Here is a 24,195-nt window from a genome sequence, read left to right as displayed (position 1 = left end):
AATCTGCATAGAGCATATCAAAAGCTTCTTTGAAGAGATGCTTTTCACCTGAGCAGACTGGATCTGGGGAAGGCAGGGGAGGCAAGGCTGCAACTGGCCTGGGGCTCCTTTGGTTGGCATGGGATTCCTCTGACGGGGGGCCACTGGGGATTTCTCTGGGTGGAGAGGCTTGTGGCTCCGGCTGAGAGAAGAGGTTGGGGGGGCTTGCAGCTCTGGCCACGGGAGGAGAGTGCAGGTGAAAGGAGTGGAGCTTGGGACTACACCTGCTGCCCAAGTTCCCATGCCTGTTGTCCACCCAGACTATTTAAAACAGCCCGGTGGAACACTGGCCAGGGTCCCTGGGCAATTGCCCCAATCAGTGGGCCTGGGTTTGGAGGTCTCTTAACAAAGAGGGTCTCACGATCACATTGTTTAAAAAGTTGTGAACCCCTAATGGTGATGTTCTGAATTATGCACTTGTTTAAACTTCTGCTCAATATTTATAAATAAAACATGAACATTTGTTAACACTATTTTTGAAAACGTGCTTCCTTACATTGCTAAGAACTTACGAGATGGATAAGAAAAACAGTTTTAAAAATAAGGTTTACTTTTCACTACTTCTGCATTCCTCTCACTTGTACTACAGAAAACAAGAGTAGTCAACATTAAAATTGTTTCTTCAACAGTTAGTCTCCAGTCAGTTTTTTAAATTTGATACACTAGCATATAGTGCAATCTTTTGGTTGTAAGTTCAGCGTGTGAATATTTGTTGAAAACCAAGTTGTTTCACTGAAGGCATTTTATGTTTCAGTACATGGGTCTGGTAGAATGTAATTTTTATAAAACCTACATTTTGAGCCATATTTGACCTAATAACGTTTCTCTAAATATATATTAAAATATTATTTAAATTAAGACCGAGATAAAAATTAGACCTTTTACTTGATTTTCATGAACCCTTATGAATCGTACGCTTTCATGGTGAGATTAAAATCTTTTTTTATTCTACAGAAATAGATTAGATCACCATTTTTCTTTCTCTCCATACAGAGCCTGCAGGATGAGTTAGAAAAGCAAGAGAACAGCTTACAGAAATTTGGTTCAATAACCAACCAGTTATTGAAAGAGTGTCAGCCACCAGTCACTGAAACACTTTCAAATACCCTGAAAGAACTCAATATGAGGTACAAAGTCTATTTTTGTGCTGATCTTTGTTAAATTGAAAGTTATGGTTGAAAGCTACTAGTTCTCAAAACCTATTTACATCTGATCTCCTTATTTTATTCATTTATTTTGAACAAAATATTTTAAAGCTTTAAACATATTTTTAAATATTCAAAAACATTTTGGTTAGTCAGATCTAAAGAGGACTGTGAAGGACCTAATCAGGTTAATTGTCCAAGACAATGGCAAATAAAATTCAGTGTTGATAAATGCAAAGAAAAGAAAAACTTTAAATTTCATACATTCATGCACCTTACAGTGTTTAGATATATTTTAAATTAAATGCCCCAACTATGGAAGGAGACCTGGGCTTGACATAAACAGCTCCATCAAGACCACCTGCTCAAAGCATAGCTGCAGTCAAAAAAAGCAAATAGGATGTTAGGATACATAGGGAACAGACTGGAGAATAGTACCACAGACATCTTTATGCCATTATAATTAATGGCTCATCTTCAACTGGAATACTGTTTGAAGTACTGGTCATCCCATCTCAAAGAGGATATTTTAGAATCAGAATGCTCCACAGGTGAAGGACAACAATGATTAAGTGTATGGAAAACGATCAAAAGAGGAGAGATTGAAAAGTTTGGAATTGTTACTTTAAAGAGTAATAAGAGGGGTAAAAGTATTGAAAAAATATACAAATATGGAGATATTAAACTGGGAAAATCTTTTTTCACTGTTTCATAGCTCTAGAACAAGGGAGGAGTCAGTGAACTAAAAAGTGACAAATTTTAAAACTGATAAAGGAAAATGCTTTTTCACACAACTTGAGATTAGACTTTAAAATTTGAGATTAGACTTTAAAACTGCTACAGAATGACATTGCAGAAAATAATTTAGCAAGATTCAAAGAATTATTGAACATTTATATGGATAACATGACTATCAACAATTGTTATAATTAGTACTTTTTTAAAAGGGGGAATTATAAGGGATATAAATCTGTGACTATTAGTAGTTAGTCAGAGACTGTATCACCTCATTCCTGCCCGCTATGGGTTTTGTTTTGTTTTTCCACCTCTTACTCATTATGAAAGCATACTAGTGCGGGCAATTGTCAGAGACAAATGTGATGCAACATGGCAGTTCACATGAGCATACATTCCTGTGTTTAAATGCTCAGTAAATATTGCACTACTGGTTTTTTTTAGTATAATTTAAACAGCATCAGTTTATATAATAACCAAGATCTAATCTAATTTAAGATTCATAAGAATTACTCATCTGTTTTCCGTTTTCCAAACCACTACTCATCAGAGCAAACAGATGTGTAATTTTTTATGTCTGTGAACAGTAAATAAATAATTGCTACTCTAGGCTGCTTTCTGTATAGCTCTGTTAACTCACATGGGTTGACAGATCCATTTAATATTTCTGCCAGGTGGAATAACCTTCTGGAAGAGATTGCAGAGCAGCTACACTCCAGTAAGGCCTTGCTTCAGCTTTGGCAGAAGTACAAAGACTGCTACAGCCAGTGTTCCTCCACAGTCCAACAACATGAGGACCAAATCAATGAGCTGTTGAAGACTGCCATTAACAAGGAGATAGGTGATGATGAAGTCACAACTTGGATTCAGGATTGCAATGTACGTTCAGTAAGCTCATTGCCTTATCATAATTCCATGGGTTAATATCACAGCAGGATTTCCTATACTGAACTATTTCCCTGGGCTTATCAAAATAGTTTTGAGACTTGTACAGGGTGATATTTTTTTCTTCACTAAAGAATCCTTTAGGCATTAACCATGGACTCTACTTTTCTTATCCTCCTATGGGAGTAAGCCACAGGGGCTCTGACCTTCCTGAATCAGGTATTGAGTCTGTCTTCCTGGGTTGTTGGATTTTCTCACACACACGCACTTCATTCCTCATTCTAATTGTTAGCTCAGGCATTTAGTTCTGTTTATGGTCTAGCCTTAGGCTATGGACAGACAAATTATTATGTGGTCCTCTTTGGGGGCCCCAATGCTTCGGTGTTTACCTATACAAATGACGCTTATCTGGACAATCCCCTCATAGTGTTTTCCATGAGAGGGGATTGTAGGATCAACTGCTATGGTTTTGCCTACATATTCTAGACTGGCAAACTTGTCAGGCATAACAGAAGAGAGAGGTTCAGAATCTTTTCCCACCTTGCTTTCAATGTATCTGCCCATTCACCAGGTTATCCACATCTCAGAGCAAAGGTATGATTTATCTCATAGACTTGGATGCATTTCTTCATTTATGAGTTATGATAACCCCTTATACCACAGCCGTTGATAAGGAGGTTGTCGTAGGGCAATGTTGCATGGAGCACCCTCCAGCATCAGGCTACAGCACAACAGGCACGTCTGCTTCAGTTCTCTTTCAGATTCCTCATTAGCTTCACTTCAGACTCTCTCCTACTTTAATAATACCCCTTCTTAGAGTTGGTTTGTTACCAAAACATAGTTTGCTGAATCTGCAAAGAACTTACAAACATAGTCCACTCCCACATTTGATGGATATAGTCTTTAAAACTCTGCTCTTCCCAGCAGGCATCTCCTTCCCACCCTCTCTGCGGATAGTCCTGCCCTACTACACTCGACACCCTCTGGGACATGTAGACTCTTTGTCAGTTGTCTTCTGTCCCTCTGCCAGGAGAGCCACCCCAGCCCTAGCAGCTGGAGTGTACCCTCACTCTTCCCAGCAGGGAACCTCACAGCCATGTTGCTGGGAGATTTCCTCATTGGAGAGCATCCCTTGCCCTCTGACTGTTCCTCTGGGCCAACCTCTCTATTGTGGAGACAGCAGGTAAGACCTGCTGCTGGTCTCTTGCCTTTAGCTCACTGACCCTGGCACTCTGCTAGGGCATGCCATCCAAGAAACCCCTCAATCTGCTATCCTGCCTTCAGCTTTCCCCAGGAAACTGCCACAGCTTCCTTCTGGAACCTTCCACAGCCAGCCTGGTATCTGGAAACTCTCACCTGTCCTTTTCTTTACTGATTTTGCCTGTGCTCTAGAGTCTAAGGCAACACTCATTCCCAGAGGCTACGTCTACACTACAAGGGTTTTGCTCAAAAACAGCTGTTTTTGCGCAAAAACCTGTGGAGCGTCCACATATTAAATGAGCTCTTGCATAATTAAATGGGCAGTTAAACAGCAGAACAGAAGGCTTTTTCTGAGTAAACCTCCTTTTCTGAGGCATAACTGCTTTTCGTGTTACAGCTATTGTGCAAGAAGGCCAGTGTGGATGCTCCAGAAGGGTTTTTTGCACAATAAACCCCTATGGGAAAAAGCACAGGTGCTCTGCTGGCCATTCTGTGAATGGCCATCAGAGCTTTCTTGTGCTAGAGCATTCATGCAGTGAGCGTCCATGCAGCGTCCATGCGATGTGCTTTGAGGTGTGGATGTGCCCTTGTGCAAGATGTTTTTGTGCAAAAACTTTTGTGCAAAAGGCTTCTTGTGCAAGAAGCATGTAGTGTAGATGTAGCCTGAGAGACTCTCGCCAGTTCTCCCCATTTTTTGTAGCTCCAGATACTGATTGGCCCTCTCATGTGGCCAAACTGGAAACACCTGTTCTGGCACAGGGAGTTGAACCTTTTTCATTCACCAGAGTCAGCCATCCTGTGACAGAGATCTTTGTCATTTTCATTTTAGTATAAGCTATCACAATTTACAGGCTAAAAAATTGCTTCCTAAAATTACATTTGAGGGTATTGCAGGCACTTTGGTTTGCATCCAGAAATGCCCAGTAGGATTTCCTCCTGTGCTCATATGACATACTTTTTCCATGGAGAGTAAGAACAAAATATACATGTTTGTTTTTATAAAAATACTCCTACTAGAGAAAGCTAAAGAGAGGGTATTTCCAGTCAAAAGGAAACTGATTGATCCATAGTGAGAGATGTTTATGCTAGAAACAATGTCATATGACATATCAGCTGATCCACGTGGACACTTTCCATGTATTTCTGTTCCCTACTCAAAAGTGGCATGTAGACAACTGACTGATCATTCCTTTTCCAATCCTTTGAGCATATGTATTGAAACATATGTTGTTATACATACATACCAAGATCAATCAGGAGTTTACTGAAGGCTTTTATAATGCAGTAGTAACTATGTTTAAATGTAATATGTTGTTTTCATGAGTTACATGACAAATTTTCTGAACCTCAATAGCTCAGCTGAGATTATTTTGAATCAGAATAATGTTTTAAGCTTTTGTTTACATGTATGTTACTACAGGATTTATTGAAAAGTCTGGGGACAGTGCAAGATTCCCTGTTTGTTCTCCATGAACTTGGAGAGCAGCTTAAGCAACAAGTGGAGACATCGGCAGCAGCAGCTATTCAGTCTGATCAGCAATCCCTGAGCCAGAACTTGTCCACACTAGAACAGGCTCTCATCAGGCAAAAGGCTATACTCCAGGTTTGAAAAGCTTCTTTATATTTATTACTTCTAATCATTCCATTCTACCTGAAAAGTGTACACTAGCCAAAGCTGCACACAAAATTGCACCCAAAGAAAGGAGCATTTTTTGAACACGTATATTCCCTAGAGATACAGGTAGTATATGTAGTACACAGTTAAAGATGGGAGCACTCAACTAGCATGTCCAAACCTATAGTAAGAAATTAGGAATGTGATCCCAGTTCTGAAAAAGGGACAACAAACCTTGCAAGAGGGACTGAAATTTACCATAGGAAGCTAGAACCCTCAAAGTAATTATGGACATGATAGTCAATCAGATATTGTATAAAGCTAACCTGCAGATCTAAAGCTGCTACTTAGCTATAAGGGACAAGGAAATATCAAGCCATGCCCCACAGTCAATAAATATGTAGATAAAAACAGGATTGAATTTTTAAAATATTCATCTTTAATTTAGTCCTTCTCCCATTGAAGTCCGTGAGAGTTTTACCATTTACTTTGATGGAAAAAGTCAGGCCAGTTCTGAATGCTTTTGAAAATCACAATTTAAATATATACAAGAGTCAGTAAAAGAAACTGTGATCATAGCTCAGTTGCCAAAGGCATGGATGTCCAGTTTCCCTGATTAAAGCACAGTAAAGAGAAGCACAAGTCCTCCAGCAAAAGTACATATGCATGAAAAAATTCAAGAAAGTATCTTCTAGCCTGATGGCTTTTTATAGAAATCCAAAATTTAATCATGACTGCTATTTATTTTTATTAACAATATTACTTATGCAGAAAGTTCAGTTTTATAAAGGGAGTTTAATTATCTCAAAACACCTTAACTATTTTTAAAATTATAGTTTTAGCATTCAGTCCTGAAAATTCAACATTAAAATAAAGCTAAGAATGTTTTTGAGATGAGAGAGTTGAATTTTTTTTAAATAAAACTGTGTGAAAGATTATATTCAGAATTATATTTATCTAGAGTTTCATGTGTTACAACAATGCTATTTTTATATGGTATATCTTCAAAGCTTTAGCAATTAGCCCCAGTTTTTTTTAAAGTCACCATGGTTAATGCCTTTGAACTTTTAACAGAACTGATTTACTTGCAAGTATCCTGAACAGTAAAAGTTTACGGTGCCCTCTATTCATCAAAGCACCAACCATGTGTTTAAGTCCCATTTACTTCAGTATGCATGTGCTTACGTACTTTTGCTGACTTGGTGCTTTAAAAAGTAAATGGTATAGGTTTTGTTACAATCAACTCTTGTTTTCATGCCTAGCAAAAAATATTATAATCCCACTTTCTAAACAAATATGGCCTTTACTATGGAGATAGTATTACTGTCTCTGTGATAAATACTGGTTCTGCAGCTGTGAAGCCGTTAGCAGTCAAATTGCTCACTGGTACCACTGTTTATATTTGCTGGAGTTTGCCTTGGGTTGCCGGATGGTTTCAACAAAAATACTGGACAAATTTGGCATTACATCACAATCTACATTGTCTTATTTAGAAAATACTGGACATTTATATTTTCTCAATTTGTTTCCTGAACAGAGAGCTCAAATACTAGACTGTGCGGTTCAAAACCGGACACCTGGCAACCCTAGTTGAGCATCAGAATGACTGAATTGACAGTGATATCATAACAAAGAATATGAATATTATGCGCCCTCATGTTAAACCGTTAAATTGTGGTCTTTCTTTTGTACCTAAGGCTGGAGTTCTAGACTATGAGACATTTGCTAAGAGCCTACAGGGCCTGGAGGCCTGGATAACAGAAGCTGAAGAAATGTTGAAAGAACAAGATCCCAGTCATTCATCTGATGTGTCTACAATCCAGAACAGGATGGAAGAACTCAAAGTGAGTAGCAAATATAAACAGTGTGACATAAAATTGGAGGACCAGAGTGATCAATGTATAGTATAGCATATGCACAAAATCCACATAGAAAACCAAAGGTTGATTCTGGCAGTCTATCCTTAACTGCCTTCTTTGTGCCCCCATGTATGAAGGATCTGGGTAGGCAAAACTGATTGATTGAAATAAAGTAAGTATCAAAAACATCATTCCAAATTTGAACTGAATAGTTCTAGAAGCTTAGAAATGTTTGCATATTTTCTTTTGCCTCTCTTTTCTTCATATTCCTGAACCTCTGCAATTACTGAGTCAGGCACAGAAAGAAGAAAGGTAAACTATCACAAAAGCTCTTTTATTTCTGGCTTAGCTGAAAGCAGGGAGACTGTTCACACAAGCTTTGCTGATACTAGTGGTTTACATAAAATTGATTTGGACATTCAGTTTTTTTTAGTGTGTACCTAAACTGAGTCTTACAAAACATCCAACTATTTAAATGTTTGATCTCATTCCCACTCATCTCTGGATACTGTCAGGAAAGAATATAAATACCTAAATATAACAGAGGTGCAAGCTACACCAATGATCCCTGAATATAATGCTTAGTTTATTAGTCTGATGCCATGAGAATAACCTGTTTTGAAAATTAATATGTAATATCCTCCCAACTCTGGATAGTGTTATACATTTAAAAATTTATCTTATCTGCACATGTGGTGAGGTAAATCAAAGAGACTGTATACTCATTTTTATCATCTTAATAATTACAGTGAATGTGTATGTGTATTATACATACACATGTCTTTTTACTTCTGTCAGGGACCAATCCCTGACAGAAAGTTGATGACACTCCTCTTTCCCTGCAAGCCTACTATTTCCCCATTTTAGTTCTGCTGTTATCCTTCCACCACAAGTACCTGCAGAACTCCTCTCCACTATGTCTTAATTGATGAGTGTACTGATAATACAAGACAGTTCTTCTCGCAGGCTAAGTGCACTATCTTTGAAGAGATGCCTCCTTTTGCAACTCAGGTTGGTAACGCCCAACCCAGCAAACCACTTAAGATAGCGTATAATTAATTTTAAAGACAAGTTGTTCCACTCACATATTTAGTTAAGCACGTGCTTATATATTCTGCTGCACTGGGGACTAACACCAGGATCTAGAATCATGAAAGGGTCTCTTGCCTTGCAATGTAGAACACTTACCACAAGGTGGCAATCCAAGCCATCTTAAATTTGCTCACTGGGAGCTTTCCCATTTTAGTAAGGTAATTAATGGAGTTCTCTGTATAGCTACCTGTATTCTTTGTCACTTGTTCCAGAGCCAGATGTTAAACTTCAGTAGCATGGCACCGGATTTGGACCGTCTGAACGAGCTGGGCTACAGGCTACCCTTGAATGATAAAGAAATCAAAAGAATGCAGAATCTGAACAGGCGGTGGTCCATAATCTCATCTCAGACAACAGAAAGATTCAGGTTGGGTCAGCTGGAAGCACATATATTACTTTCTATTAGTCATTGTGATAGAAATGACTGGAAAAGGCAGTTCAGTGCATGGCATGTAAAACTTTGACTATGCATGCACTAGATGAATTTGGCTGGAATAGAAAAACCAATAGAGCTATTATATTGCCAAAAGCTTCTTGTGTGAATCTAGTTTTAGTAGTGTTAAATGTCTTACAATTTTTTCTGAAATCAACATAAACTATGCTAATAAAATACAGTTATTCCAGCGTCACTGTATGTGTACCAGGGTTTGTATTGGCATATTTATTAGGTAAAAAAGAAATCACATCCCCAACCAATATGGCCATGCCACTAAAGCTTTAATGTAGATAGTCAGTCATTTTTATGTTACTGAGAGTATTCTCCTTTGAGATCACAGGTAGGGTATGTTCTACACTCAAAAGTTTTGTCAACACAGTTACATAAATTAGGAGTATGAAAAGATCAGTCTCAATAAATAATATAAGTATGTGGGCAAAAGCTCTACTGTAGCACCAATTCTCCTAGCAAAAAACCCAGTTAGCATAGACACAGTAATCCTATTTTGGGTGTTCAGTTCAGGGACCTGGTTTGTTAGATCATCCGAAGAACTTCTATTTTTTTTTACCAGTTTAAGCTATAACAATACTAGCAGTGGGTATTGGTGTAGCACTACTGGTAAATCTCTACTAGCAAACCCTTGTAAGGGTACGTCTAGACTACATGGCTACGTCTACACTGGCCCCTTCTCCGGAAGAAGCATGCTAATTTCGAACTTTGGAATAGGGAAATCCGTGGGGGATTTAAATATCCCCCGCGGGATTTAAATAAACATGGCCGCCGCTTTTTTTCCGGATTGGGGAAAAGCCGGAAAAGAGCGTCTAGACTGGCGCGATCCTCCGGAATAAAGCACTTTTCCGGAGGATATCTTATTCCTTGCAAGTAGGAATAAGAGATCCTCTGGAAAAGGGCTTTATTCCGGAGGATCGCGCCAGTCTAGACGCTCTTTTCCGGCTTTTCCCCAAGCCGGGAAAAAAGCGGCGGCCATGTTTATTTAAATCCCGCGGGGGATATTTAAATCCCCCACGGATTTCCCTATTCTGACTTGCCTGCTTTGCATGCCTATTCCGTCTTATGTGGCCAGTCTAGACGTAGCCCATGCGTCTTTCGAAAGAGATCATCTAGACAGCCACAATTGACTTTTTCAAATGAGAGCACCCAGGCAATCTCGATGCTCTCTTTCGAAAAAGCCCTGTTGGCAGTCAAGAATGCCTTTTTTCGAAAGAACTCTTTTGAAAAAAGGTGTTCTGCCTTGTAAAATGAGGTTTATCGCTGTCAAAAAAACAGCCGCTTTCTTTTGATTTAATTTCAAAAGAACGTGGCAGCAGTCTAGAGACTCTATATACTGAGCGAAAAGACAAAGGGATTTCTGCCAAGAGAAATGTAATGGTGACTGTTTATGAACACGAGATGGCATTTTAAATTATAGTACTTTTTGTTTATATGTAATTTCAATAAATGAACAAAAAGATAGGATGACAAGAGGGTTCCACATCAGTCTCCTAGGATAAGTCAGCATGTGCATTTGTGATGAAAAAGTTATTGCAACCAGAATTGTAAAGGCTCCCTGAAAAATCACTGTCATCCTGTGTGAGCTGGAGGCATTAATGAATCAATCTTTCATCCTTTTAGTAAACTACAGTCTTTTTTACTGCAACACCAGACCTTTTTGGAGAAATGTGAGAGTTGGATGGAATTTCTGGTTCAGACTGAGCAGAAACTGGCTGCAGAGATTTCAGGAAACTACCAGAGTTTGTTGGAGCAACAGAGAGCACACGAGGCAAGTTATAACAAACGGACTTTATGTGGAGACATTTTACTGTACCCTACAGTAAGCTACCTCTCCCCTATCCTCACTGAGAATATGGTACCTAAGTAAGTAAACTAAAGCCTGTGGGTGTATAAACACATAGACCAGTGCAAGCTGTGGCCCAAGTATATTTTCTGTATTTAAAATCATAATGTTTTCAAGTATCCTGTAATTTCCTAGGTTTGTTACTTCCATTTGGCATGCTGCTGTTCTCACCTGCAGTGTTTACTGCATCAATTCCTAGTTTAGCTGCTGTTTATGGAGCCCCGTTCCTGATCTTCCTGCCTGCGCAAGCAGCTTTGAACCTCTGTGCGGGTCTCACAACATAGCTACTCAGCCGCTCAGCCACACGGTTTAGAGGGAACTTTGCTGAGCACCCCTGTCAAAGAGGGTTTATCTGCAATGTAAAATTGTCTTACAATATCGTTTCATTTGTACAAGTTTTTGGTCCAGAAATTGTGCATGCAGATATCCACCTTCATAAAGTAAAGAGCTATAACATATTTTATATGTAAAAACATTTCAGAAAATGAAGCCTTGACAAATACTCCCAAGCCACAAGATTCTAAATGCCTAATGCAGCTGTGCTTAAAACATGCTGTCAATCACGATATTGTTCCCAAAGGATGCCTAGAACCTCGTTTCTGATTAACTTGTTTAGCCTTTATGTACCTAAAAAAATTCCATATGTGGGAAGAATAGTTACTCCCTCCTCCTCCTTGTCAAGACTGTGGGTTTAATCCCTTTCTCATTGAAGTTGGTATCAAAACTCCCATGGAGCTCACCTGATACAAGATTAAGCCTTAAGTAAATTAAATGTGAAGTAATCGTTTGCCAGTGACAGCAAAAGAAGTGAAAGCCTGTGAGACCTTTGTTTTGAAACCATTTCTGTCTCTTCTATAATAGCTGTTCCAGGCAGAGATGTTCAGTCGCCAGCAGATTTTACATTCAATCATCACTGATGGACAGCACCTACTAGAGCAAGGACAAGTGGATGACAGGTAGACACTCCTGTTCATGTTGTTTGTGTAGTAACATGTGCTGTGTGCTAAGTAATTGCCAGATAAAAAGAAGGCATATGGTGATTCCATCAAGAACAGGCAGGAGATAGGTGGAAATCCCAGACGTAAGTGAAGCGGCCAAAGTACTGACTGAACATATTTTGGTAATAAAATGCTGTATCAGCACAATACTTGTTTTTTTGTTTTTTGTTTTTAATGTAAATTAACTCCTTCAACTTGCCATTTTGGGGAACACAGCAGCTCCAAGGCTGTGTCTGCATGCCTGACACCTTACACCATGACATGCCTCCAGAGCGGCCAGTAGTGGGTGGTATACAGCCATCTACACCTGTTTTATGTCATTTGGGGATTATGCTATGCCAGAAGAACCCCCACTGACTCCTTATATCAGGTTTCTACTCTCTTTGCTCCACGTTGCACAAATGAGATGGAGTGAGAACCAGCATATGGCCTGGAGAGTTTAATATTTAAAAATCAATGAACACCACTAATGCATATGGAATGCTTTTGCTCAAGAGATGTCAGCCCTTATCCAAACTGTACTATATATCAGGACTATCCATAAATTTCTCCCCTAGTACAAATGTTAATGTTTGTTCCCTACTTTGAGATCAGAGTAGGTGTCTTTCATACCTAGATTTGTCTGAGAGGATTGTGAACTTTCATTGAGTTTAAAATTTTTGCAAAAATAATTGGCAATTTTGATTAAAATATTTTCCATGACAAGAGAATTGTAGCCTTTGGGTTATGGCTATTGACCTGAAATGTGGTAGTTTTTAAATCCCTGTTGAATGTTAGCTGCCATGTAAAGTACTTCATAGATAACTACCAGGAAACATATATTTTTCAGCTTTTCATTTATTAGAGAAATGGATCAAAGATACAGTTTCTTAACCTGTGTTTGTATTGTTTGTTCTTGAAAAGGGATGAGTTTAATCTGAAACTGACACTACTCAGTAATCAATGGCAAGGAGTGATTCGCAGGGCACAGCAGAGGAGGGGAATCATTGACAGTCAAATCCGCCAATGGCAGCGTTACAGGGAGATGGCAGAGAAACTACGCAAATGGCTGGTGGAAGTGTCTTATCAGCCAGTGAGTGGACTCGGTGGCATTCCTATTCCTCTGCAGCAAGCCAGAGCCCTTCTGGATGAAGTGCAGGTATGTCCAGTATGTTAAACTCTTGTGTAGTCCTTTTCTTGTACGCTTAGTTTAATGTGTTGTTGAAAGATGCTTTGTTTATCTTAAAAGTGTGCTAGAACCAAATTAACTACAGTAGCCAAAGCTCAGTGGAGTGCAGCAACAGAAAGATTGGACACAGTTGTTTTTCAGAAAGAATGAAGGTGGGTTTTATAGATCTAAAGAAATCCCAGTGGCCTAGTGCTTAACAAAAACTGCACAAGCAACAGCTGAGGGAATTCCTTGCACCTGGTTACTTTAAGAGCCTGTTTATTTCCATGTGTCACAACTGACTGCACAGTGAAATTTGTATGTGCTCTTATATGTTTGCTTTTAATTAGTTGTTTATTTATTAATGGAGATTGCCTATCTCCTAGAACTGGAAGGGACCTTGAAAGGTCATTGAATCTAGTCCCCTGCCTTCACAGCAGGACCAAGTACCATCCCTGACAAATTTTTGCCCCAAATCCCTAAATGGCCTCCGCAAGGATTGAACTCACAACCCTGGGTTTAGCAGGCCACTGCGCTATCCCTCCCCCCTTAAACACACACCATATCTAAGACAATGTTTGGAAAACCTTGAGCTCTCATGCAGTCCATCATGGTGCAAAATCAGACATACCCACTCATTGGCTTGGAATCTTCATGACTGGAAATAGCAGTGCTCATGACACAAGTGCCTGCTGTGCTCTTCACAGGAGAAGTCAGAAAAGTGGAGCTTCTCCACTGCAGAGTTTCTGCCCTACTCAGATGGAGGAGAAGTGAGCAAAAGTCAGTTTTATCATTCCTACCACCCTCAAAATCTGTGTATGCTTTGGGGATGAAGAGAGGAATCCTGTCTTTTTCCTACTGCTTGAATTGTAAAATGGCGGTGTTATATATTTGGGTAGGAGCCCATTGTGTCTAAGCTAAGGTCTCTCAGGTAGCAATGAAAAATACATTTTACCAGCCCTGGCTTACACATGATTCACTGCAACTAAAACCAAGATGCTAACAGATCATTGCTCTTTGCAGCTGAAAGAGAAAGTTCTCCTACGGCAACAAGGGAGCTACATTTTAACTGTGGAAGCTGGGAAGCAGCTCCTGCTCTCTGCTGATAGTGGAGCTGAAGCAACCCTGCAGACGGAACTCACGGAAATTCAGGAGCACTGGAAATTAGCCACCATGCATCTTGAGGAACAGAAGAAACAACTTGCCTTTCTACTGAAAGTAAGTGAATGAGTAGGCACAAAACCACATGTAATAACTATTATGCCATAGTGAAGAAGTATAATCAAGAGGAATGGTCTGGCATCAGGAATTCCTGTGTTATGTCTTGCTTTGCCACTGTATAAATGTGGGCAAGTCATTTAACTCCACTGCCTCCTTTTTCCTATCTAGAAAATAGAATTAATAATAGTTCCCTATCTTATGTGACTATTGTGAATATTCACTAGTTTGTGTTTGCAAAATGCATGCTAAATCCACTATATATACTCAACATGACAGGCGGGAGTTTAGCCACATCTCTTACATGAATGGAACAAGGTATGTAATTAAATCCCCATGGCGGCTGATGCTTTTTTCCTAACTCCGACTTAGACACAAAAATCCAAATTCATTTTATGAATAATTTCAATGGTTTAAAAGAATTATACCAGAATTTTGTGTGTCTCTACCAGTCAGAGTTTCTTTGAGTGCTGCGTCTATATTTCCCACTGGGAGCAGACATGCACTCTGTGTACCTGAGAGTGGAGAACTCTTGCAAGTATTGTTTGTTGGTTCATGCCTTGCACTCTTGCTCTACTCATGCTCTACACCAAGGATATTAGGGGCAGGTGGAAAGATAGCTTTTTCAGTTCCTCTTATCACTGCCTGGCCTGAGTTTCAAACTACAGTGTCAAGAGCTTCTCCTTTCTCTTCAGCCTGATCTTTGTTTTCAAACTTGTAAATATTTCAGTTTTATTTTTATTTTTAGTGTAGCTAGAGTTAATAGTTCTGCTAGTATAGTTAGTGGATAATAGACTCCTGCCCACAAAAAACCCTTCCAGCTTCCCAGCACAGAAATTAGATTATATCCAGAATACAACACTATAAAAGCTACAATCTCCTGTCTGCACTTCTTCTGTGTCAGAGATGACCACCAGTGCTGCCAGGACTACCTTGGAGAAGTGCATATCTCCTCCATGTGCAGTATGTGTTGCTCCTTCCACAGCCAGACTTAATAGGCATGACAATCCTGGCTAAGAAGAATATCATGACTGTGACTCAGTCATCCCCAGGTCATGGGAACCCTTCTGTATATCATGTAGAATCATCAAAGAGCACACCACCTACCATGAGGCCTGATGCAGGAGGAGCAAGACAGAACACACCTAGGACCCCTCCTTCAGGGTTTTCTCAGGACAACAGGGAACCCTTTCATAAGCACTCGAACAAATCCACCTTTAAGTCCAGGTCTGACAAATCCCTCCCTAACCACGGTGGGCAAGTCTTCACATCTAGCCCCAAAAAACTTGTGACCTACTAAATCCAAGGACTGTGGTTAAAAAAAACACACCAGGAATGCCACCACTTCTGGTACTTTCTGGGTCAAGAGACCAAGAATCACTGGTACCAACAGAGAATACCTACCTGAAACATTAGTCACTAGTGGTACCACCACAACCCCATATTGATCCATAAGCTCAGAGCCTTCCTATATTGTCTGTCTTGTTATAGAAAGACAAAAGTCCACATACTTCAAAAGAGCAGAAGGACTCTCCTGCTAGAAGCACCATTCCAGAGGATGTTTTGGTTCTTGTGAATCTGAGGTCTTCTCTGTTGTCAGGACTGACCCTCATCAGCAAGATTTTGTCCCTACCAGGAGACATGGCCTGAAGAAGAATGAATCTATTTCCCATCCCACCTACTAGCCATGACTTTCCTTTGATAGAACTGACAGCATCACCAATTGAACTAGACCCAAACTTTTCATCATTAAGGGAATCAGAGCTGCCAGATGAACCCTTGGTACCAGTGGTATTCCATGCTTTAGCAGCTTCCATAACATGCCTTTTCTCTTTCCTACTGACCTTATTGGGGCACATGGGACCCATATGCATGACACCCAGGGTCTATGCAATCTCATAGGGAGACATATCGCTGTTCCCCTCCAAGAGTGCAACCAGCACTTCCTCCTGAGCCTACAGAAAGAGGAAGAGGTGGACCCATGGACTATGCCAGTATTAACAGAGGATCTCCTGATGAGGTGCTTACCCCAGCTTCACCATCTACTCCTAATGACCATAAGCAATTCCAGAAGTTGCTACACAGAATGGCAAAAGATCTCCAAATATCTGTAGGCCCCAGTCCATAGGGTCTAGCCAGACAGCACTCCAACTGAACAAAGACATAGTGGCACCAGCAAGAGCCATATGGCAAACACTAGCAGCCTGCACCCTACTTCCCAAGAGGGTTGAAAGTATTACTTTAAGGGAGCAGAGTTTCTAGATATCTACTCTACACCAATCTCCCAAGTTGTTCAGGCTTCCACAGAGAGATCTAGGCAAGCCAAGGGTCTTTAGCTCCTGGGGAGGAAGATGCTTATCTATCAGGCTTGAGTTAAACTTGTCCTTCAACAAGACCAAGCTTTTCACAGAAAGACAAACAAGTCCTTGCACTCACCAAAGGACACCAGGGCAACCTTCTCATCCCAAGGTATACATACACCAGCCCCCAAAAGGAAATACTGTAAGCAGCTATAAAAACCAAGACCTTTGCCTCTGCTGTTTAGCAATCAATACTCTTAAAAGCACTTTGTAAAAGACAGAGGGTACAAGGGCCATGCTACCCTGCACCATACATTTCAAACACATCAACTCTACATCAACCCCGACTCCTGCCAAAAGATACTCAGGAGTTACAAATGAGGGTTGATGGCATTTCCACCCAATGTCCAGGTTTCCTTTAGCGGCCACCTCTCTTTTCCCCCCAAACCAGAAGGAAATAACAATGGATAAATGGGTGCTGCATATCATCCATTCCAGTTACAGCTTTACATTTCTCTCCCTGCCTCCTCCTGAATCCCTTTACAGGATTCACTCTCATGGAAACACCCCTCTGCTGGAGGTAGAATCCTTCCTCTAATGGGCAGTAAAAGTGTGAGTACTTGCTCAACATCAGGTAAAAGAGTTCTATTCTAAATATCCCCTAGTTCCCAAAAAGAAACCCAGTCGTGACCTGTGATGGTGCAATGTTTTTAGTCACAAACTAAAATTCCATATAGCTATTGGCATCCATAATGTTTGTCAGCTATGGAAAAGGGGACACAGTTAACAACTCTCAATATGAAAGGTGAACCATTTCACCTTGACCATCTACCCTTTCCACAGAAGATTTCTAAGGGTCTAACCAGGAAAGGAGATTTAATTCTCTCAACATGTGACAAACATTGTCATTCTACCCAAAGAGAACAAAATCATTGAGAAGGTCACCTGAGCTACTTGTTGTCATAGCAGATTGAGCACAAGGTCAAGCTATATCCTCCCAGAGAATCTCTAATTGGATCTCTGGATGTATCATATACTGTTAGCAGTTGGTGCTGTTTCCCCTCTCATATGGAGCAAGGGTTCTCTCCGAGGACATAAGCAGCCTCAGTAGCTTCACTTCACAAGTTTTCTTCCAAATAAAGACAGAGAGCACCTCTTAGAGTTCCATCTACATGTTCGCAAGATATTGCACCTTGGCTGATCATTCTTTGGGACTGATTTTGCAAGCAGTTATGCCACCTGCAACCTTGCTCATTTCTTCTCTTTTGAGTACTGTTTGTCAGTCACCCATTGTGAAGAGAATCTCTTATTTGTTGTTTTTTAAGTTTTTCCTGTTTCAGACTAACTTGGCTACCCCCTAAAACTTTTTGCCTTATGTAACTGAAATTCTTCAAGATGTGTGGTCCTTGTGTGTATTCCGCTTTCAGTCTTCCTTCTTCATTGGTTCTTGGCAAGATTCATGGTAGGGAAGGAACTGGAGAAATGGTTGGTCTGCCTCATCCGCAGTATCCTCAGTCAGGAGGACAGGCACAAGCCAATGGATACAGCTTGTAAGAATTCCCTCATATCATGCTCATGGAGCACAAACAAGTGCAGAATGGAATACAGATAGGGACTACGCACCTTGAAGAACTTCTGTTTAAAAAGGGTAGGAAAGTTCTCCTTCCATTTGGCTCTGTTTTCAGTCTCCTTTCTCAGCTCTTCTGGAGTCTTCTCCTCCAACTCCCATATGGAGCACTGGCCTTCCTGAGGTGTCTATTCTCCTGAAAATTCTGGTTTGGGCCCCTTTTTTGGGATTCCCCATGGTTCCTCCTCTCAGACTGAATTCTCTCCCTTTTTATGAGGTGCAGATATCCAAAAAGTTGTCATGTGATGTCTCTTAACCCCACCCACTTGCTGAGAAGCAACTAACCAATTATGACTTGGATTCAGGAGATGCAACTAGGGAGGTAATAGTGTAGTCGATTAACTGGTTAACCGATAAGCAAAAGCTTATCAGTTAATGCTATAGACTACATGCATTCCCACTCCCACCCTCCAGTAAATTTTTTAGCAGGCTGGCTCAGTCCTGGCTTGCACCGTGTCCAGGATCTACCCCTTCTGTGTTTCTGCATTTAAAGTGTATTAGGAGCCAGGCAGGCAGCCTGGCTCAGTTCAGGCTCATGCCGAGTCCAGGAGCTCAGACATCCCCCCAGACAGGGGCTGCTGCCATCCCGCACTGCTGTCGCTGATACAGAGGCAGCAGTGTGGGACAACAGGCAGCTGGCCCACAAGAGGGGAACTGGTTTTTAAACTGGCTCCCCTCACAGACCAGCTTATGCTTGGCACCCTACGAAGCAGCATGGAGTGGTAGGGAGCTCCTCGAGAGTGTGGCAGGAGCGCACTGGCTGCCGACACCACCCTCAGGGACAGTAGAATAGACGAGTAACCAATCATTCATGAGGTTAATTGACTATTCAGTTAACCGATATTTAACATCCCTAGATGCAACTAGTTGGCACTAACCGTTTTTTCGTAATCTTTCTAGTTATAAGTCAGAGAAAGCAAAATAGTCCAAGAAAAAAGGACCAAACTATGTCTGGTCTGTAAACACTCACATAAATAATTCTTTCTTCCCCTTTCTAGCCTTTCCTCCATACACAACTTCTACAAGACTTGACTGATGTCATCAAATCCCTCCCCAGGTCTGGAAGTATAATGTACTGCTACTTAGGGAAGTCTGATGGATTTTGAAGTATCTGTGATCAAGCAAAAATGTATAACATGATAATAACAAGCAGAAAAGGGGAGGAAACTTAGAATGAGAGTTGCACAAACAGTTGTTGTTAATTTCAAATACAGCCTCTCCCCGAGTTACGAATGAGTTATAGACCAAACAGAATGAGTTGGCCATAACTCAATCTGTTCATAACTCGGACCCCATTGAGTTGCATAGCGACTGCACTGTTCATAAGCGCAAGTCCCGTTCATAACTCGGGGACTGCTTTTACGACTGCTCCATGGGAGCTTTGATCGTAAATGTGAATGGTCGTAACGCAACTGTTCGCAACTTGGGGACCAGCTGTTCCTGGTTCCCTTGTTGAACCCTAGGAAAAAAACAGTACCACAAATTGAAGATTTTCTGTAATTATATAAATGTATTTAAGTAATGTAATATTTTCAGTTTCTTATTAATGGCACATTTTAGCATGTAAGAAAATACTGGCTGATATATTATTTACTAGATAATTAACTTTTGCTCATTATTTGTGTCAATCTGCATTAGGATGGTAACTGGGATTTAATTAAACAGGCAACAATTTTTATTTAAATGTTTTAAGAGATAATAAGTAGGTTAGGTCTTCACGTGTTTTATATTAAATCCCGATTTCATTTTAACAGGTTTATTTTTAAAAAGAAAACCATATTATATTTTAAATAAATGGATTTGAATAAAAAGTGCATTGATTTTTATCCAACATAACTATGACCTTATTAAGACAACAGAAATGTCACCAGTGGCAATGGAAATTCTTATTGAAGATCAATATGTGCATGATGATTTAGGCCACGGATGAGAACTTTTGGCTAAGTAGTTAAAAACGGGGTACTGTAAGTAAAATCCATCAACATAAATTCAGATGGTTCTTTTTTATGCATTTTGCTGTTGAAAACAGAAAGGTCCAAGGCAATCAACAACTTGCACATGTAACTTTTCAAAGCATATATCTAGTTCATGCATTAGGGTATTTAGAAATAGCCTTGACATTGAAGTGTTAACTGGATCTCTGCTTTTTGATGGAATTTTGCATTTGCTTCCTCCAGCATCTGATGATGGTCAAAAACCTTGTTCAGAAGGAGACTCTATGGTCCATCACTGCAAAGTCTTTTTGTTTTATTTTTCAAATCTAATGTGATGGCAACATTCATTCTTATGCTACAACTCTCAGCCAAAAATCTTACCAATTCAAGGGAGAAATCAATTGAGCTCTTCTTTAAAACATTGTGGGTGTTGGTTTTTTTTGTTTTGTTTTTGTTTGGTTTGCTAACAAAAAGAATTTGTGAGGCTGAAGCCTGACATTCCGCAAAAGATACTTATAGCATTTTGGTTCATATTCTCTCTGAGTAGCTTTTGTACAAGGCTTAAGCAGGCATGTTCCAAATGGATCTGCTGCAGTATTGCTTAATGAACATTATTATTATCCTCGTACTTATATACTGGATGTCGTTAGAATTTTGAGCAAGTATACAAACAGTAGCAGAGAAGATCACTGTACTCTTCTGAATTTTTTAGTCTGGTCGATTCCTGCAGTATTCACATATGTCAGCTGTTGTCTACCAGGATTTTAGTAGACTGAAAGGGATGACTTTTTCAAAGTACAATGGATTGCCTAATGAATTCATTCCAAAGGGGACACATGGAACCCTTTTTGGCAGAGAGAATCAATATTGCAAGGTCAAAATCAGCCCCTGAGGTCTGGTAATAGGAGGGATTTAGTTTTGGCTGTTACAAGCACCGGAGCACAACACAATAAACAGTACGCTCTACTGGTGTAACTATCCAGACTTTGAGACTTGAATATTATATAAAAAGGGCTTATGGGAACACACTATTATACAAACGTCCTCGATGATATTGCTTTCATGAGTGCAGAGGTACTGTACTAGATGCTCTCTTGAGGTCCCTTCTAATCCTTCAATTCTGTGCTTGGTAAACTTGACTGATTGAGCACGATTAATCTCTTTCCACTCTCCCCCATTCCTCCACATCTGGAATAAGGGCTAATAATAATAATCGTTCTGCCTCCAGGACTGGGAAAAATGTGAAAAAGGCATTGCTGACTCCTTGGGGAAACTAAGATCCTTCAAGAAAAGGCTTTCTCAGCCACTGCCAAATCACCACGATGAGCTGCATGCAGAGCAAATTCGTTGCAAGGTAAAGCAGTCTGAGCTCCGTGTGGTCTGCAATTTGCTTGTCTTGGAAAATCTTCAGCCATTATAAGTCTTGGCATTACTGACTATGTAGATCAGCAGCCCACAATTCCTGCATATGTAATTTAATGCTTATACCTGCATAAATATTTTGTATGTGCATCTGTTCATTAGAACCACACTCTCTAACAAACGAATACACAAACAAAATGTGTAGACAGACACAAGCAGGGGAAATTGTCCAGTACTGAGACCTTAGTTAATGTTTGTACAGCACTTGGAAGGTATAGGACTGGTCTCTAATCTTACATTAGTATAAATTAGGTTATATCAATAGAAAACCAAATTAAATCAGATCAGAATTAGGCCTATAAATAGTTATAAAAATGCTATGTATTGGTGGTTCTTTGGTCTAGAGCTTCTTACTGCATGAGTCTTTGAGATGAGACAAGAAAAAGTATATAGAATTTAAAATGGTGTTTCCATGCTCCTTACTCCTTTTCAGGAAAACTGAAGATCACAAACTTTTACCTGGCATTAGTTGCAATTTAGAAACCAATTGTGAATCCTAATATCATTTTTCCTTTCTTAAAATCACAGGGTAAACATGGTGCAGAGGTGATTAGTAGAGATGAACCCAAACCAAATAGCCCTGAAATTTTGAGAAATTAGACCCTGGATTTTAGTTTAGACTCACATCAGCCCTTAAGTAGCAATATCTTGTTATATCAGTTTTACTACCAATGGGACCTCCCTTCTAACTTTGAAAAAAAAAGTCTGTCTTACAGGTTGTCTACAGTAATCCCATTAAATATGGTTCTTCACTCTCCATCTAAATAGTGACTGTTAACAGGCTTAGTTTGCCAGATACAGTTGGCTTTTAAAATGCTAGTGCCTATGGTTAACAAATACATGTAACTTCATTTATTAAAGCTGTTGCCAAAACACCTTGATTAGGTGCATACACACCTTGATTTTTGTCATGCATTTTTTTAAACCAGGAGCTAGAAAATGCTGTTGAAGGGTGGACAGATGACCTTGCACATCTGACACTGCTGAAGGAGACTTTGGCTACCTACCTCAGTGCTGATGATATCTCAATCCTCAATGAGCGCATTGAGCTGCTTTACAGACAGTGGGAGGAGCTGTGCCACCAGGTAAATGAGACGCTGAACTTGGATGTGATTATACACATGAAAGGGGGCACAGAGATGGCTGAATGTGATTAGCAGCTGTGGCTTTGTCTACATTGCTGAGTTTCAAGTGCTGCTGTGGCAGCACTTTAACACAGCAGTGTGGTCATGGCACCAGTGCTAAGAATTCTTTTAGAACTCTATGTAAACCACCTCCACAAGGAGAATAGCTAACAGTTCTGGGACCCTGCTTTACAGCAGTGTAACTTTTCCACACCCCTGAGTGAGAAAGCTGTAGTGCAGTAAAGTGACAGTGTAGACAAGCCCTGTTAGAACAGACAGGGACCAGCTGCATGACAAGTTAGCAGTAGAATATGAAATGAGAATAATCAATTTGTAGGATATAACATCATCACTCTCCAAATGCAGAGGCAAAGCTAAGGAAGTAAAATTTGGTATGTCAACTCCAAGCTTCATCCAGAAGAAAAACACACACTTTTGAAGGTAGGCTAAGGAGGGAAATACTTCCAGCCTTAGTGGTTTATAGATATTTAAAATGAAAGAGTGGTGAAAAACTATAAAATTAGGGAAATAGCAGATGTAACTCACTTAATAGCAAACTTGGAGTCGAATAACCAAAAGTCTGCTCTTGAAATGGGACAGCAATGAAGAAGAATCCCATTCCTGAAGGGAAACCATGACTAACCTAATAATCAAAGGATGTGTACAGTATGGCTGTGTCTACACTGGGCCACTTATTCCGGAAAATCAGCCGCTTTTTCAGAATAAGCTGCAAGCTGTCTACACTGGCCCTTGAATTTCCGGAAAAGCAACGATGCTCTACTGTACAAAATCAGCCACTATTCCGGAAAAACTATTCTGCTCCCGCTTGGGCATAAGTCCTTATTCCGGAACACTGTTCCGGAAAAGGGCCAGTGTAGACAGCCCAGTAGTCTTTAACGGAAAAAAGCCCCGATCGCGAAAATGGCGATCGGGGCTCTTTTCTGGAAAAGCGCGTCTACATTGGCCACAGACGCTTTTCCAGAAAAAGGGCTTTGCCGGAAAAGGAGCCTGCCAATGTAGACGCTCCTTTTCTGGAAAAACTGAAAACGGAATAGTATTCCGTTTTAAGCATTTCCGGAAATTCATGCCAGTGTAGACACAGCCTATGTGTCTGCAATCCCTAAAAGGGTTCATCCTTACATTCCTGGAGACCAATTTTTCTGTGAAATGTCCATTGAAAGCAATGGCCATGCCAAGACCAACAAAAGGAAGAGAGCAGGATAAAATATTTTATTATAACAGTGGAACATTTCCTCTTAAAAACTTTGCTTCGCTATGGAGCTATGATTAAGAACAGTCCAGTGTATCTTCAAGTGTTTGCTTTAGTTACCACTAACATTTTCAGACTTCCTGTAAATGAATACTGAATTGAACAAGGGTATAAACAAATTCAGGGAAAATACTTATGGCATAATTGGCCGACAAAAGAAACAGAACAACATCACTGGCCCAGAGGAGGTAGGGTTGTTCTGGTATTCTGTTTTTAAAAAGTCCCACTGTACTTTGTACTCTGTTGGTAGTCTGTTTTAACTTGTGTTTTAAAAAATGCACAGTTCTCATTCTC

General features: G+C 40.1%; 1 protein-coding gene across 12 annotated transcripts in view; it reads left to right on the top strand.

Annotated features, from left to right (window-relative positions):
- SYNE1 (spectrin repeat containing nuclear envelope protein 1) overlaps nt 1–24,195 on the top strand; it is a 479,589-nt gene that overhangs the window by 406,291 nt on the left and 49,103 nt on the right. For all 12 annotated transcript variants that reach the window (XM_075924462.2, XM_075924463.2, XM_075924461.2 and 9 more), the window contains 11 exons: nt 1,033–1,166; nt 2,594–2,798; nt 5,425–5,607; nt 7,317–7,463; nt 8,783–8,937; nt 10,639–10,786; nt 11,723–11,817; nt 12,763–12,997; nt 14,030–14,224; nt 21,314–21,439; nt 22,437–22,592. In XM_075924462.2, coding sequence (XP_075780577.2) covers nt 1,033–1,166; nt 2,594–2,798; nt 5,425–5,607; nt 7,317–7,463; nt 8,783–8,937; nt 10,639–10,786; nt 11,723–11,817; nt 12,763–12,997; nt 14,030–14,224; nt 21,314–21,439; nt 22,437–22,592 — 1,779 coding nt within the window. The remainder of the gene's footprint in view (nt 1–1,032; nt 1,167–2,593; nt 2,799–5,424; nt 5,608–7,316; nt 7,464–8,782; nt 8,938–10,638; nt 10,787–11,722; nt 11,818–12,762; nt 12,998–14,029; nt 14,225–21,313; nt 21,440–22,436; nt 22,593–24,195) is intronic.

The sequence above is a fragment of the Pelodiscus sinensis genome, chromosome 3, assembly GCF_052426305.1.
Source record: "Pelodiscus sinensis isolate ZL-2025 chromosome 3, ASM5242630v1, whole genome shotgun sequence".
Lineage (NCBI taxonomy): Eukaryota > Metazoa > Chordata > Testudines > Trionychidae > Pelodiscus > Pelodiscus sinensis.
Note: the sequence above shows the minus strand (reverse complement) of the source record. Positions and strands in the feature narration are given on the sequence as shown.